The sequence below is a fragment of the Dendropsophus ebraccatus genome, chromosome 1, assembly GCF_027789765.1.
Source record: "Dendropsophus ebraccatus isolate aDenEbr1 chromosome 1, aDenEbr1.pat, whole genome shotgun sequence".
NCBI classification, from domain to species: Eukaryota; Metazoa; Chordata; class Amphibia; order Anura; family Hylidae; genus Dendropsophus; species Dendropsophus ebraccatus.
Genome location: NC_091454.1, coordinates 127874347 through 127892558, shown reverse-complemented (window position 1 = coordinate 127892558; position 18212 = coordinate 127874347). Strand labels below are relative to the sequence as shown.

The following is an 18212-nucleotide window of genomic DNA, read 5'->3' as shown; positions in this document are numbered from 1 at the left end:
GATATATGTATATCTGTGCTGTCAGTTTCCCTTTATGGTCATAGGTCTCCTTTGTTTACACAGTAAGATGTGTGGCCGATGGCAATAAATTTTAAAGGCTTCTTTAAAACAGAAGATCAGCCGAGGATCAGGTGTTTTGGCTGTTTTTAGCTGATTGCGGTCATTTTTATATGGGCCGATTGTCAACCAAAGGAGCATTTCTTGCAATGCTCCTGGACCATAATCAGCCTGTGTATAAGGCCTTTATGCTTCACTAGAAAGTAAGCAGACCAAAAGCTTGTGTTGGGAGAAAAAAAAAAAAAAAAAAAATTGTCACAAATGTCTAATGCAGAGCGCCAAATCTATCACATAGCATGTGCCACAGTAATAAATCTGGGGCAGTTTCTGCTTGTCTCGTTGACTTCTATGCTGTCTAAATGCTGTACAATGATAATAAATCTCAACAACCATTTGTCTCCAGAGGCTAAAAGATTGTGATACTCGTGTCTAAATGACATATAGCTCATTACTAAAAAGCTCTGATACATCTGATGATCCAAATACCTGGGGCCAGTGGCACATTATGAGGACAGATTTTTACCTTTTTAGGCTGGGTTCACACTACGTATATTTCAGTGAGTATTGTGGTCTTCATATTGCAACCAAAACCAGGAGTAGATTAAAAACACAGAAAGGATCAGTTCACACAATGTTGAAATTGAGTGGATGGCCGCCATTTAATGGCAAATATTTGCTGTTATTTTAAAACAACAGCTGTTGTATTGAAATAATGGTAGTTATTTACTGTTATATGGCGGCCATCCACTCAATTTCAACGTTGTGTGAACAGATCCTGTGTTTTTAATCCACTCCTGGTTTTGGTTGCAATATGAGGACCACAATACTGACTGAAATATACATAGTGTGAACCCAGCCGTACTGTGAAAAATTCTGCCTGTCACTTTGACCATAAAGTTTATATACGCTACACTAGGAAGCAGAGTTGTTGATAACCATCGATGGTAAGGATTACTTTTCTATATGCAGTCGGCAACTCCTTAAAACAACTTAAAGCGACTATGTACCCACAATCTTTCCCCCCCCAAAACCGATTGCACTGCCAGACAGCTGCTGTTAAAGTGTCACTGTCATGAATTATTATTATTTTTTATTTTATTTTATTTTTTTGCAGAAATCAATAGTCCAGGCGATTTTAAGAAACTTTGTCATTGGGTTTATTAGCCGAAAAATGCATTTTTATCATGAAAAAGCACTTTGAAGCTCTCCCCCCTGTCTTCATTGTTCTCCTATGAAGAGAGCTAAATAAAAGACCAAAACAGGGCAACAAAGAGTTAATCTACAAATACCTCACCCTGTATCTCCTCTGACAGTCACCACTGACCTCTCTGAGCTCTGAGATTACAGCTGTCACCCAGCTGTGTGCCTGTAATCCTCTGTTATCTGCTTTCTGCTGCCGGCTAACTCCCTCTTTCCTCCTCCCCCCTCCCCTCTTTATAGGACAGACAGAGTGTGACTCATGCAAAAAGTCACAATTTTCAGATTTTTTGCAGTGGATGGAAAAGAGGAATGGGGGGGGGGGACCTGGGAAAAGGCTTTTTAAATGCAGATAATTACTAAGTTTCTTTAAAAAAAAAAAATAAATAAATTTCGCCTGGGCTATTGATTTTTGCAAAAAAAAAAAAAAAAAAAAAAAAACACGACAGTGACTCTTTAATCTATGCTCTGTCCTGGGGTCCGTTCAGCAGGTGATGCAGTTAATGTCCTAAAAACAACTTTTAAACTTGCAGCCCTGTGTTAAATTGTTGTGGCCTAAAGTACCCATGTGCTAGGATTGCGACACCCCTCAGTTCCTCCTCCCTGCCCTCTTCATCATTAGGAATGCCCCTAGAACAATTTCTCCTGTTCACCTGTGTGAACACTGCACATGAGCTGGATGGTTAAGGCACCTGAGCAGTGTTCAGACAGGTGATGAATAGGAAAAATCCTGCCCGATGCAGGAGGAACGGAAGGGCGACGCTATCCTAGGGCATACACACTCCAGGCCATGACAATTTGAGACAGGATTGCAAATTTAACAAAGTTGTTTTTTAGGACAGTAACTGCATCACCTGCTGAACTGAGACCAGGACAGATCTTGGAATAAAAGCTGTTTGGGGAGACGGATTGTTGGTACAGAGTCACTTTAAAGGCTAGTTTCCCCTTGTATCTGTGTTTACATTTAACACATACACAGTATATATACACACACATTATTAAGACCATTAGCTCAGGATGCATGGTCTCCTTTAACCAACGTCAGACATTTCGCATAGAGAAACATGTTGCATTGTTTTGCTGGAAAATTCCACATGCCACAGCATAGACAAACACCAGTTATGAATGTAAGGGATCAGGAGGGATAGATTCATGCCCAAATCATTGAGAGTGCCTTCCACATGGATGAGTGGCCCAGCAGACCATAACACTTCCACCATCAGCTTGGGTTTTTCCAGCAACGATTGGAAGGCCTTTCTTCTCCCATGTTTTATGCCTGGCACAACAACATCCATCCATTTGATGAAGCAGACAATGTGACTCATTAGAGAAGGCCAATCAACCGATCAAATTCGATCAATGGCATGTTGTGTCCTTCAGCTTCCACGCTGCTTAATCACAATCGCACACTCACAAAACTTTCACCACACCTGCCCCCTCTGCCCTCCGACCACTGCTTGGCAGTAGTCCATCTAGTCCACTCTGCAACTGAAGGGAATGGTGCAGCACAAAGCACATTCTCCTACATATGAGAACAGCAGAACAGAATGATGTAAATGATCTTTCTGTTCAGCTTCTCCGACACTAGGCTTATGCTACCACTGTTCAATGCAGTATAAACCTAATGACCAATTCCCTTTAACTATACACATTTATAAGGCAAGATAAATGTGGTTGCAGGTGATGGTTAAAGACTCCGAACAACTTTGTCCCCTCTATAAATGACATATGTAAACACATTACATTATCAAGTAATAGGTACAAGTTTAGTCAAGCCAAGAGACTAGTCATGCTTGGAGCTAAGGCAGGTAAGAGATGCAGGTGTTCATTTACTTGGCTGGGCCCACTAGTCATTTTACTGTAAATGACATGCTTACTTGCGCCAAGGTATATCCAAATTCACTGCTTGTTCAGCAGTTTTCATAACTCCAATAGACTTCAACGGAAACAGCCACAATCATATGCAGACGCTTAATTTTATTACTGTAAGGAAAAGCACACATCTTACACAGCTGTCAAGCCTGCAGCTATTCCTCCTCACTGCCCATATTCATTTGATTGGGTTAAAAGGGAAATAGACAGCTGCCAGACCCTTAGCTGGTGCTTTTACCCATAGGAACAAGGGAACTGCCATTTTGAAATCCATCATGTTGATCCTCCTTTGTTCCCCAACAACTGATATTGGTGGTGGTGGGGTGTTAAAACCGTAAATTACAGTGGCAGCCTCCGTTCACATGGAGTGAAACTAGCAGAATCCCGCCAGCCTCTGTGACATACATTGACTTATAAGGCCACTTGGTGTGGTGGTTTCCTAACAGGAGCTGCCCCTTGGCTAGTCCTGTGTTTTGAGACTCTTCAATGAGGCTCCACGGGCTCTTCTTTTGCATATTCATGTTTCCTAGGGGGCAATGCACCTAGGACTCCACTGCATTGAGCGCATTCACTAGCAGCCGGCAGTGTTGTCGTTTGGCTGGTCTCCCTGAGTTCAGCAATCTGTTTCTCTTATGGCTCTACTAGGCATTACTCCCACCTAGCCAGAATCCTGCTCCACACTGATGAGGGGCAACACCCTAAAACAGCTGCATGTGGATGGTTATCTAGTCTTGGTTTATCCCTTGTCATTACATTGACTTAGAAAACCATCAAAACAACCATATTAAGTGGCCCTATAACAGGAGCCACCCCTTGGCTGGGTCCTTCCCGGAGGGATATCTGGCTAGTCCTAGTGTTTTTAAACTCTTCAATGAGGCTCCACGGGCTCTTCTTTTGCATATTCATGTTTCCCAGGGGGGAATGCCCCCAGGACTCCACTGTATTGAGCGCTTTCACTAGCAGCCGGCAGTGTTGTCATTTGGCTGGTCTCCCCGAGTTCAGCAATCTGTTTCTCCGTGACATACTGGTAGTCTATCGGAGGCTCGCATGCATCCTCGCCATGTTGAAGAACTGGCATGTCCATTCTTTAGCACAGAGAGAGGAGGCGTGCAAGCCTCTCATGCACTACCAGTATGTCAGGGAGGCTGGCGGGACTCCGTGGCAGAGAATTCCGCTGCGGAGTTCCGCCAGTTTTATTGGCAAAATCAGCCAAAGTTAATCTGTGTACAGGCACATTTCCCATACTGTAGTGGTATGGGTTTAGCCAACTTTTTATAAAAACATATGACAAACAGGAAGAAGCTTATTTATTTTAACTCTGTACGGGCCACCACCCATAAGATCCCCTTAAATAACAGCAATAATCTTTTAAACTTGGATATATTTGCTTTGGTAAATAAGTTTGATGAGAAGGTTGTTAACTAAATAAAATATTTTTTGTTTGTTTGTCAGGGAAGCTGAGGATGTTTAGACATCTATCATGTAGGTGTACATGTAAAGACTTCACTGTCTAACAATCACAAAACAGTATTACTGTATATGTAAAGCACAATTCTCACATGCTCAGGTAAACATTTTGCCAGGGGGCGATGGCTGTTTGCTCAAGATCAAATATGATGCCAACCAACATTCAGCAGTGTCAACTCTGGAAAGATTGATATATACATGGACAGGAAAGAGGGATTCATTTGGCCAAAAGCCATTTTATTGACTCAATGATCAGGAATTATTACCCGCAGGTACTTAAAGAAAGCAGAATGAACAAGACACACCTATGAACTAGTTTATTGGGAGTTCAGGATTCTATAACCTGTAATACTACATCAAGATGTCTTATATAATGCTTATAATATACTGAATATTAAAGGGAACCAATCACACTAAAATTGGGCATAAAGGTAAGGAAACATGCTGGTACATCAGCCAGCACGCTTCCTAACCATCCCCTTGTCCTCCGTCCCATGAACATTCAGCCCGCAAAGTTAGTTTAATCGTGTCCCGCGCTCTATGCAAATTACCATACAAGTAGTCACGGTGGGCGGAACGGCTGTTCAAGTAGTCAAGGTGGGCGGGGTCTTCGTCAAGTAGTGACCGGGTCCTGGGCCGGCTCCTGCGCTGTAATCACGCCCCTCCAGGCGTGTTGTAAAGCGGCGCCTGGTGACGTCAGCCACGCCGACGTCTTTACTAAGCTGCGCATGCACAGTGCAGCCTGAGAAACGCTGCTGTACTGCGCTTGCGCAGCGTAGTACAGCAGCGGCTTCACCCACTGAAAAGACTAGTAAAGATGTCGGCGTGGCCGACGTGCAATGCCGCCCCAAGTGACGTTATCAGGCGCCGCTTTACAACACGCCCGGAGGGGCGTGATTACAGCGCAGGAGCCGGCCCATGACCCAGTGACTACTTGACGAAGACCCCGCCCACCGTGACTACTTGTATGGTAATTTGCATAGAGCGCCGGACACGATTAAACTAACCTTGCGGGCTGAATGTTCGTGGGACGGGGGGGGGGGGGGACAGGGGGATGGTTAGGAAGCGTGCTGGCTGATGTACCAGCACGTTTCTTTACCTTTATGCCCAATTTTTGTGTGATTGGTTCCCTTTAAGGCTATGCTCACACACAGTTTTGCAGTATTATACACTCACCGGCCACTTTATTAGGTACACCATGCTAGTAACGGGTTGGACCCCCTTTTGCCTTCAGAACTGCCTCAATTCTTCGTGGCATAGATTCAACAAGGTGCTGGAAGCATTCCTCAGAGATTTTGGTCCATATTGACATGATGGCATCACACAGTTGCCGCAGATTTGTCGGCTGCACATCCATGATGCGAATCTCCCGTTCCACCACATCCCAAAGATGCTCTATTGGATTGAGATCTGGTGACTGTGGAGGCCATTTGAGTACAGTGAACTCATTGTCATGTTCAAGAAACCAGTCTGAGATGATTCTAGCTTTATGACATGGCTACTTTCAGCAGGATAATGCGCCATCAGATGTTGGGTACATTGTGGTCATAAAGGGATGGACATGGTCAGCAACAATACTCAGGTAGGCTGTGGCATTGCAACGATGCTCAATTGGTACCAAGGGGCCCAAAGAGTGCCAAGAAAATATTCCCCACACCATGACACCACCACCACCAGCCTGAACCGTTGATACAAGGCAGGATGGATCCATGCTTTCGTGTTGTTGACGCCAAATTCTGACCCTACCATCCGAATGTTGCAGCAGAAATCGAGACTCATCAGACCAGGCAACATTTTTCCAATCTTCTACTGTCCAATTTCAATGAGCTTGTGCAAATTGTAGCCTCAGTTTCCTGTTCTTAGCTGAAAGGAGTGGCACCCGGTGTGGTCTTCTGCTGCTGTAGCCCATCTGCCTCAAAGTTCGACGTACTGTGCGTTCAGAGATGCTCTTCTGCCTACCTTGGTTGTAAGGGTTGGCTATTTGAGTCACTGTTGCCTTTCTATCAGCTCGAACCAGTCTGCCCATTCTCCTCTGACCTCTGGCATCAACAAGGCATTTCCGCCCACAGAACTGCCGCTCACTGGATGTTTTTTCTTTTTCGGACCATTCTCTGTAAACCCTAGAGATGGTTGTGCGTGAAAATCCCAGTAGATCAGCAGTTTCTGAAATACTCAGACCAGCCCTTCTGGCACCAACAACCCTGGCACCAACAACCATGCAACGTTCAAAGACACTCAAATCACCTTTCTTCCCCATACTGATGCTCGGTTTGAACTTCAGGAGATTGTCTTGACCATGTCTACATGCCTAAATGCACTGAGTTGCCGCCATGTGATTGGCTGATTAGAAATTAAGTGGTAACGTGCAGTTGGACAGTTGTACCTAATAAAGTGGCCGGTGAGTGTATAACTGTAAAAAACAAATTTGCATGTCTTTTTTCATCCAGTGATTTATCTTTTGGGAGAGGCAACTCTTTTTATATGGCTATTTTAACGTTTTACAGTCATCAGAATAAAACCATGTGTGGACAGCTAAAAACTAAAATTTTACTAAAAATGTAGCAAATAATGTACATGTTCATTATTTTTATGCCTGCACTCAACTGTAGTCTTTAGTCTGTACTGTGTATACTGACAGCCGATTCCCCATACACTTTAACCCCTTAGGGAACCAGTCAATTTTCATTTTTAAACTTTGTTTTTTCCTCCTGTTTAAAAGACCATAGCGTGGACATTTTTTCACCTACAGACATATGCGGTCTTATTGTTTGCAATGCAAATTGTACATTGCATTGACAGACTTAATATTTCTATAAAATATGCTGCAAAACTGGAAAAAAAATGGTGTGCAGTGAAATTGGAAGAAAAGCATTTTTGTCATTTCAGGGGGTTTAATCTTTACGCCGTTAACATGTCAGGTTTACCACAGTGTGATCTATGTCACTTTAGGCTGGGTTCACACTACGTATATTTCAGTCAGTATTGTGGTCCTCATATTGCAACCAAAACCAGGAGTGGATTAAAAACACAGAAAGGATCTGTTCACACAATGTTGGAATTGAGTGGATGGCCGCCATTTAATGGCAAATATTTGCTGTTATTTTAAAACAACGGCTGTTATATTGAAATAATGGAAGTTATTTACTGTTATATGGCGGCCATCCACTCAATTTCAACATTGTGTGAACAGATCCTTTCTGTGTTTTTAATAGACTCCTGGTTTTGGTTGCAATATGAGGACCACAATACTGACTGAAATATACGTAGTGTGAACCCAGCCTAAATCAGCACAATTACAACGATAGGCAACTTGAACAACTTATTTTCCTACTTTTTTACTACAAAAATAATACTTTCAAAAGTCATAATCTGCCTAAAATTGTTCTATTCTGATATAACTTTACAACTTTATAACTTTATTTTGGTCTATGGGGCTGTGTGAGGCATCACTTTTTGGCCCATAGTCTAATTTTTATCAATACCACACTTGCATTTATGTGCCTTTTTGATAATTTTTATTAGATTTCCTCTGATTGCGATGTAACAAAAAAAAAAATTTAAAAAAATTGCACTTTGGTCTCATTCACATGTTTAGTGATTTTTCTGGGCCGCAAAACCTCCCTCTATTTTTTTCTCCGTAATCCATGGAAAATTATCCGTTTTTGCATCTGTAATTACATCCATTTCCTTATCTGTAAAATGTGAATAGTGCTAGTTTGCATAGATTTGATCCGTGTTTATGACATCTGATGTCTGTAAAAAAAATACGGATCCCATAGACTTCTATTGGTAATCCGTACCGCAATAGCAATCTGCACTAGCACATGTCCTTTTTTTTAAGTAACTGATTACGGATCAAAATTAACACGGACCGTGTGAATAGCCCAATATAAATCAATGTGCTCTAAGTTGAATCACGATTACGGATCCACAATTTTGGACAACTTTACAGGACATGTGAATAAGGCCTTTGGCGAGTTTTTTACTTATGCTGTTTACTGCAAGATCAGGAGTGTGAAAATTTAATAGTTTGAGTGATTCTGCACGCAGTGATGTTAATTATTCTGTTGTTTTTTTTGTGGGGGTTTTTTTTTATTTAAAAAAAGGGAAGAGGTGATTTAAACTTTTATTATGGGATGGGATTATTTTATATATTAAAAAAGGTTGTATTTTTCCCCACTAATGTGTAGTCAATACATTGACTGCTCAAAAGTAGAGATGAGCGAAGTAGGAATAAAGCAAATCGCTTTGTTCCTATCAGGATTCTGCTCATCAGGCTGCCGGGCTTTTAAGTCTGCTGCACTCCGTGCCGCTCCTCCCTGGGAGCTGGGAAAAGATGGATCCAGTGCTGGGAAATTTCTCCCAGTTTTCCAGGACTGGATTAATCTTTTCCCAGCTCCCGGGAAGGAGCGGCACGGAGTGCAGCAGACGTCAAAGCCCAGCAGCCTGATGAGAAGAATCCTGATAGGAGCAAAGCGATTTGCTTCATTCATCTCTACTCATAGGGATTAATGCAGTACATATGTACTGCACTGATCCATCATATCAGTAGTCATGGTGGGTGGCTCCCCGCTCGTATCTAGTCACTGCGCTCTGCCTGTCCTCGCGCTCAGAGGGGATGATTGACAGGCAGAGAGGTCCATTACTGGCCTCTCTGTCAATCATTCCGCAGAGCACGCTGACAGGCAGAGCGCAGTGACTAGATACGAGCGGGTAGCCGCCCACCATGACTACTTCCCCGCTCGTATCTAGTCACGAGCCGGGGAATAAAAGTCATTTTCTCCGTTATAAAGCACCTGCTGCGGCTGGTACGTGCCGGGGCCGCTCCAGGTGCTTTATACAATGCTCAAGGGAACATATCAGCTCAAACGGGCTGTTTAATGCACAGCAAGACTTCAACACTATTGCAGAAGCAAACATACCGCATAGTAAGTTTAAAGGGAATCTGTCAGCACCCGGGCCCTACCCAAGGTACTGACAGTGTACTGTAGGGGGCAGGCTCCTAGTGAGCATGGTAGCTTTTGTCAGTGCATCCATGCAGTAGAGTGCATGCAATCTTGGGTCCTGTACTGTAATCAAAAGTCAAAGAAGAGCACTAATTTGACGTTTGTGCCGCGCTTCGGCACGCCTAACCACTACTTCCCCATCCTTTGCCATGAATATTTTCAGATGACCAGCTTCCTGCTCGTTCTGGTCATTATTTCTGTACGTGCATGCGCCACTGCTGACAGGGGCTGTGCACGCCATCTCCATAGTTTGCACATGCGCCGTGATCTTCCAGGCCGTGCTCTTTTAGACACCGTTTGTGCAGGTGCCATAGACCGGAGTGTTGAGAACCTGAAGTCACTGCCCTCAGTTGGGATTCTCAACACGCATGTGCAGCTCCTCCAGTCTACAGCACCCGTGCAAACAGCGACTAAAGGAATTGGCCTAGGAGGAACTGTACACACACCACCCAGCCCTTGTCAGCAGCAGTGCATTTGCTTGTTGTTGCTGGCTCCTACCTTTTGGAGGTAGCTCCCTAGGACTGCTTTAGTGGCAGGTCTTTTCCAGAAATTTCTGCAACTGTCATATCCATCCAATATATTGCTGAAAAACAAAGGCATACACATTTAACCTGGGTGCCCCACAGCTTTAGCGGTGACAGGGGGCCAGAAGACCATCCTCTCAAAAGAAAAAAAGCATATGCACAAAAAATGGTAGCACATCACAAAAATCTTTATTATAACACCAACACAGATACAAAAATACCACATAAATATGTACAGGAGTAGTAAAATGAGGGAGACAACACCCCAAATACTGCTCTACATTAAAAACACTAAAATGTCACCATAAGTCCCGCTGGTGTTCCAGCCAGGGCTAATCTACCACTCTGACTCTGGACTGTATGTACAATAACACAAATCCAACATCTCTACCTAGACAGAGACCCAGTAAAACAAAATATAACCACAAATAATGGAGCATAGGGAAAAAAAAAAAAAAAGGAAATTGGAAAAGATCACCATATACAGTCCAACAGAATGAGAGTCAGATGGGATAAGGAATCACCCCACGCGTTCCACCGTCTAGCGGCTTCCTTAGGGATGTGGGCAGTAGAGTGAGGGGCATAGTATATATACCTATACAACATGTGAAAGCAATTACAGATTAGATGAAAAAAATATATCATATGCCCCTCACTCTACTGCCCACATCCCTGAGGAAGCCGCTACACGGCGGAACGCGTGGGGTGATTCCTTATCCCATCTGACTCTCATTCTGTTGGACTGTATATGGTGATCTTTTCCAATTTCCTTTTTTTTTTTCTTTTTTTTTCCCCTATGCTCCATTATTTGTGGTTATATTTTGTTTTACTGGGTCTCTGTCTAGGTAGAGATGTTGGATTTGTGTTATTGTACATACAGTCCAGAGTCAGAGTGGTAGATTGGCCCTGGCTGGAACACAAGCGGGACTTATGGTGACATTTTAGTGTTTTTAATGTAGAGCAGTATTTGGGGTGTTGTCTCCCTCATTTTACTACTCCTGTACATTCACTTATTTATGTGGTACTTTGTATCTATATCAGTGTTATAATAAAGATTTTTGTGATGTGCTACCATTTTTTGTGCATATGCTTTTTTTCTTTTGAGAGGATGATGTACTACTTATATGCATTGGCTTAGCACTCCATGATTATTAGTGGTGCCCACTAGCTTCATATATACTGTATAAAGGGGGCCAGAAGACAGCACAGCAGGAGCTGCAGGGGATCCTTTTAGGCAAGTATGGAGTTTCTTTTTTTTGAAGCCTGAATAAACCCTTTCGTAACTTTTTTTAAAGTGATATTCCGCTCAGAATTTACTTTTAATATGTTGTTGCCCAGGTGAAGAACATAAAAAGGCTTCAAGTCCCTGGCTGATCGATCCCTCCTCCACTTCTGAGACAGACTCAAATGGCAGTGACGGTCTGATCAGCCAATCACTGGCTGCCCCGCTGTCGTGTCTCAGTCATTGATTGAGCGGACTGTCACTACTGACACAAGTCTGTCTCGGAAGTGAAGCTTCAGCAGTCATCGGGGGGACACTGGAGACATCGCCAGCAGGACCCTGGGGAAGCAGAGGATGTATATTATTCTCTATTTTACCGCAGCTATATAGGAAATATTTGTTAACACCAGATAACCCGTTCAATGCCTATATATATGACCTTGTGTATATATACTTTAAGAGGTTACACATAAAATTTACAAAGCTACACAATTTATAGAATAGACAGTGCCACATCACAACATATCATGCAACTAGTTTACACTCATTCCCATGGATACTTGCTACACATATTACTCAACATGACGACTGTAGGCTTTGATACGTTTTGCCTAACAATCTTCACACCTGTAGAAAACATGGAAAGTAACAATGACAATTTGTTGCATGCAACTTTGCTTCCAAAATACATTACACAAAAAGTTAAAGGAGTTGTCCAAAAACATAGAAAAAGTTATCGGCTGGTGCCCATGTGTAAATGACTAAAACTTACTAAATGTACCAAACTTCTGTTCTGAATACTACACAGATGTCCAGATCCCTGACCTGTCTGACAGTCCCTGACCGATTCCTCTGCAGAGCGATGCCCCCACTGTGTAAGTGACAAGGGTGTTTGCTGTATAGATAAGGTTTTGACCAGCCCCTGTGTCCATTACAGTTGCAGAGACAGAAGGCTAAGTAAGCTTAGAGATTACATTAGTAAGTTTTATTAATTTATCACTTTACATGTGGATGACAGTTTAAATGCCGACAGACAACCCCTTTAAGCCAGGCTCACAGGCTAGACATAAGTGCCCTGAAGTTCACCATTTAACCAGACCTGAAGGCAATAGCATAATACAAGTGGAATTGGATGCAGACAGAAGAACACCGGTAATTCCATGCAATGAAAGGCTCAAATGTTATAACAAACATGCAATATAATGAGCGCTTCTTGGATGTTGGCATAACAGCCGTGCAAACAAACAAGTCATTTCAGCGCAAACGGATTCATTTTGGCAGGGTGCCTTTCCACTGCACACTGCTCTAAGCTTTAACTGTGGAAGCAAAGCTAAAAACACACGATCAAGGCATTCAAATAGTTACACTGAGAGTCTCACAGAAGCTGGTTATTTCACATTTAACTATAACTAGGCAGACAGCAATGCCATTGTTAAGGAGAAGCTTCAAAATAAGACCATTTCCAAGTGGACACAAAACTTCACTTGTCTGTGGGATGTGATCGCCCGCGCAGGGCTCTAAGCAAGCTCTGTAACCATGCTTCATTGTCACCAGACAGATGCTTTAGACGGCACAAGACAATTACTATGGCCAACAAGGAGATGTTGTTTTTGTGATAATACACTGATGCACAACAGCAACACCACAACAAACAGGACCATTAGTGGGATGAGTGCAGTGTAAAGGAACACCGTTCTACCTTCATTTTATTGCAAAGATATGGCTCACCACCAACTCTCCCCCAGCCTGAAAAAGAGGGATATTTACAGAACAGGTTATGGGTAAGATGAAGATCACAGCACCTTATATGTGCACAACACAGAAATAGACAGCAGCTTACAACAGTGATCGATAGGGTATGCATACATACAATAAGGGGGGGGGGGGGGGGGGGGGGGACATAAACTATCCAGGCTCACCTCCCTCCGTGCCTCTCCAGCACTGAATCGCTGCTCTGGGACCCCTGCCGGGCTCCAGGATCTCCTGCAGAGGCAACGACCCAGCCCGCGAACCACGGCTCTAGTCACTGATTGGCTCAGTAGGCTGTCCATCAGCCGGGACGGGCATTTTCCCTTGAGTTGTGATGTCATCAGAACTCGGGAGAAAATGCCTTCCGGTGAGGGTCCCGAAGCCTGTCAGACAGTGCAGGGGGGGCACAGGGGGAGGTAGGCTTGCTTGATTAGGTTCTCCCCTGCTCTCTGTCAGATTATGTCTCTGGTCTGGGCTAGACAATAATATGTGTGACAGATGCAGTCATAGAAATAAACTGCCTAGCAACATGGGGAAATTTCTATAAGAGTTCTAGAGTTTCACAAAACTTTTCATTCTCACATCACAATACTCAAGTGACGTGGAAGGAGCACTATACAATGTGGGCTCGGAGTCCGGCAGGTATCTCATTGCATTGCAAAAGAAGTCAAGTAGTCCGGAACATAGGAGGCTTACAAAGAGTTATCAGTAAAAACAAGCATGAAAGGGGCTTTCCTGGAAAGCTAAGATATTGTTAATCTAAGTAATCATGTGTAAAATAATATAAAAAATAAACACGAGATAGCAGTTTCCATTTCTAAAGACACTGGAGATGTATCCACTCCTATCCGAGCTGTCCCATACTGACCACCTTGTCTTTCTGTGACTGTTAGTGGTCAGCTGGTATCTCTAGGAGAGGCAACAGGCACATCCATATGTTTCTCCTGTGGCAAGTGGAGAGAAATTGGGTATTATACTATGCCCATTCTAAAGAATGGACAACCATACAGTACAAAATCACTCTGCCATCTCCAGAGAGGGAGCAGCAGGAAACTGAAGGCAGCCTGATCAGGAAGCCAGGTTGACAGAAGGAGTTATGGCCTGCCTTTCTGCCAATTCACACACATGTGTTTTCAACTGACGTGCCAAATGGCATATCTGTGAGCCATTCAACTGGGCTATAGGCCACCATACTGCGACATTGAAAGCTTTATAGATTCTTTTACTTCTGTCCCCCCAACGGAAGAGCTCAGGTCCTAGGACTATGAGGGCAGTAATAGTGTGGAAGCTTTGCACACACTTTACTTAGGGTACGATTATCGTTCCGTGTAATAAAGACAACGATCAGCCGATGATGGTAGTCATTGGCTGATCGTTGATATAGGTTCTGACCTATAATTGTCGGGTGTCAACCGCGCATCCTTACGTGTGATAGCGGTGCACAGACGGCGCTGACCATATGCAAAGAAAAATACATTACCTATCCAGGCTGCAGGGCTCCTCTTGTTCTGTGCTTCTCCCCGGGTCCTGCACACTCCAGCTTAAGAGGGGCCTGTCTCAGCTGACAGGCCGCTCAGCCAATCACTGGTTGGGACCGCCGTGGCCAGAACAAGAAGAGCCCTGCAGCCTGGATAGGTAATGTATAAAGTTTAACAAGGGCTGCAAGGACATCAGTAACGATGTCCCTGCAGCCCTTGTTAAACAATTATCGAGCCTTGTAATAGGCCCAGTAAACAAGCGACAATCTAGCAGATCGGCGCTCGTTTACATTTAATATCGGGCCTTCATCGGCCTGAGTACTTCTCTCTGTACACAGCCGATTCATAGGACAAGATGACCAAGAATCTGGCAGTACTCTCACACTAGCACAAAACACAGCTAGTTTAGATTTTCTTTCCACATATTGCCCAGAAGCATAAAATCGAGACCCCCTATTGCTATTAGGAAGGAGGTGGGTTTCATAGCACTTGTCTAGAGGGCTCAGCGGGAACATTACTGGATTTATCATGAGAAGAACAGCTGCTCAGACTATTGTCAGTAAGATGCCCCAACCTGCTTACATGGCTGAATAGCTATGTAAGCAGTGTGACTAGCCATACCTTATATTGTAGTTGTTAGAAGCGGCAATCATCTAAATAAAAATGCTTTTTACTGCGGCTCTGAAGTGACACAGAGGCATGGTCAGAGTACTCAAGCTTAGGTGATTACAGCCTCGGACAGGTACAATAAAAGCTATGGACTGTCTCCCTGCTTACATAGCTTTGTAGCCATGTGAGCAGTTTGGGACATCTCTCTTAGCTAACAGGTTGCCTATACGCCCTTACAGAAATCCACAGCAGTTATTCATACAATGCAGCCAGTGGATGGTCGGCTGAATACTGCCAGCCCAGCTTCTCTTCTCCCATGGGCATAAACTTACCTTGCAGCTCCACAATGAATGGCTGGCCAAACAACAAGTGGTGGACTGTTTGTCTTTTTCAGGGTCTGTTCTGACTAATAGGATGCGAGGACCTGCTATAGTATATAGTCAGTAAACCATTTACTACTACCACCTTTCTGGGACGCAGGGGAGTAACCTATAGAGGCCTAAGTTTCCTCCTGAATGTCTGAAGTGTGAGGGTATCACAGGCATCCTGGTGATGTCAGACACATACACAGTGTTCTACAGCTCTATCTATACAACACCAGCATGCTACATAGGGCAAGCAGTCCCCCAGACACATGCCCTGCGCAGAGGGAGAGCCGCATCCCTCATGTCAGAGCCATGTCACCCTGATCACTCACCCACCGGCAGAGGGCACAGCCCCGGCACTCACCCACCGGCAGAGGGCACAGCCCCGGCACTCACCCACCGGCAGAGGGCACAGCCCCGGCACTCACCCACCGGCAGAGGGCACAGCCCCGGCACTCACCCACCGGCAGAGGGCACTCACCCACCGGCACTCACAACTCTCTATTCACCTAAACAACTATCAGTGGACCAGCAGCACCTATAAGGTATAAAGTGTTGTGTACAGAAAGCACGGAGCCCTCCATGTATGCGCCCTGACACAGTCACCCATCTGACAGCCAACAAGAGCATCAGCTTATTACCATGGCAACCAGAGTCCACACAGAGAGCAGTCCGTCCACCCTACAGCATGGGCTGAGGGAAGCTGCCGCTGTCACCTGCTCCCCCCAGTGCTCCGGCCACACAGCCCACCACTCCTGTCACTGTCCGGCCAGGAAGCACCCCTCTCCCCACTAGTCACAGAACTTTTCCCCGGACTCAGCACTCACTCATAGCTGGAGCCAGAACAGGACACCGCCTCAGGCCGCTCTCCGCTCCGTCCTCAGCTCCGCAGGACTCCCGGAATCCCGGGCACTCCGCTGCCCCAGCCGGACATCCCCGCTCCTCACAGCGTCTTCCGGTCCACCCGCCTTACTGCTGGGGGCCAACTTCCGCATCTCACAGGGAGGACGGCCCCACCCATACACGTACCGGACACGCCCACCTCCAGGAGTACGGCTCCTCCCATTGGACGGGGCATTGGGTCAGGAGGAGCGAGGAGGCAGTGGAGACTTCTGCGTGACGTCATCAAGGCGGCGACCTGGTCAGGGCTGGCTGGCTGATGCTAAACACGACTATTTATAGGAGGCCGTGCCTAATCCCATTGTGTCCGGGAGTGCGGCCAGTAATCTCCTAGCTGCATATATGAAAGCAATGCTGAGTGTGTGGGTGTAGTGATCACTGAGGGGTGGAGGAGCATTGGGAAATGACAACACATTACTCACAGCGAGGTAACAACAACAACAACTCCAGTCACTGCAAACATGTCAGACTTCATATTCCTTTTACACTGAGCAATTATCTGTAAAAACTCACCATACCAACCAAAGCCTAGCCATTATCTGCCAGTATATATATATATATATATATATATATATATATCTTGTTATATATATATATATATATATATATATATATATATATATATATATATCTATCTGAATCTTGTTTTCTTTACATACGGTCCCACGAGTGCTCTTTAATTTTCTAAAGTATGTGGCGTCTCTCAAGTGATCCGGTTTATTGTTTCACTCTCCTTAAGAAAGTATATATTTAGACAACATGTTTCAAGTGATATTTTGTATATTCTTATGCTCACCGTATCACGATAGATATTTTTTCACTATTATATTATGCACCTGTTTTTCCTTTAATCACTATAATGGACCGATTGGTCCCCTACTGTGAGTGACATTTTGACTCACCAATCACGTTTGCTATGTATAATGATGTGTGGATATTTAAATCAGTCTTTGAGTTCACTGAAATGCACTTGAAAATGGCGGATACCCCGCCGAAACGTCGTGCTACACTGTGTTGCTGTGTTTGAAAACTTTAAAATAAAACACTAGTTTTTTACTCGATTGGTGTGCTGCGGATCATCGTCTTTTCTATATATATATATATATATATATATATATATATATATATATATATATACAGCTACCGGTCAGGCTACGAGCGATAAATCGATAATCAGGGACTTAAAACATATCCTAAAATTGGCACTCATCGTTAGCTGATATTTTGCAGATGGGTTTGTCTAATGCTGCGTTTACACGAAACGATAATTGGCCCGATCGTACGATTAACGATGTCGGAGTAACAATTTTTTTTTCATAACGATCAGCGTTTAGACGCCCCGATCGCCACCCCTGCCGCCGCCGCTCCGATCGCCACTCCCCCCTGTCGTCGCCGCTCCGATCGCCACCCCCCTCCGGCGCTCCGATCAGTGCTGAAGAGGAGCACTGTTTGGCTGAAGAGGAGCCGTTTGAAATTCCCGGCTCTCCTCTTCAGCCAATCAATGCAAGGCAGCACTGATTGGCTGAAGAGGAGCTGTTTGAAATTCCCGGCTCCCCTCTTTAGCCAATCAATGCGCTGAAGAGGGGAGCCAGGGATGTGCTACGCGGAGCAGGTAACGTATAGTCGCGGCGGGGGCGATCAGAGCGGGGGTGGCGATCAGGGCGGAGATCGGAGTGGCGGGGGCGATCGAGTCGGCACAGGGGCTGCGGATGAGCAGGGGGCCGGGCGGCCGGACGGACTATTGCGCGACGACTGTTTACACGGAA

At 44.6% G+C, this 18212-nt stretch overlaps 1 protein-coding gene across 1 annotated transcript in view; it reads right to left on the bottom strand.

Moving 5' to 3' along the window:
- Positions 1 to 16562, bottom strand: part of USP6NL (USP6 N-terminal like) — a 128736-nt gene extending 112174 nt beyond the window's left edge. The window contains exon 1 of the mRNA XM_069978740.1: positions 16374 to 16562. Within this exon, the coding sequence (XP_069834841.1) occupies positions 16374 to 16377 (4 nt within the window). The 5' untranslated portion in view covers positions 16378 to 16562. The remainder of the gene's footprint in view (positions 1 to 16373) is intronic.
- Between the last annotated feature and the right edge of the window lie 1650 nt (positions 16563 to 18212).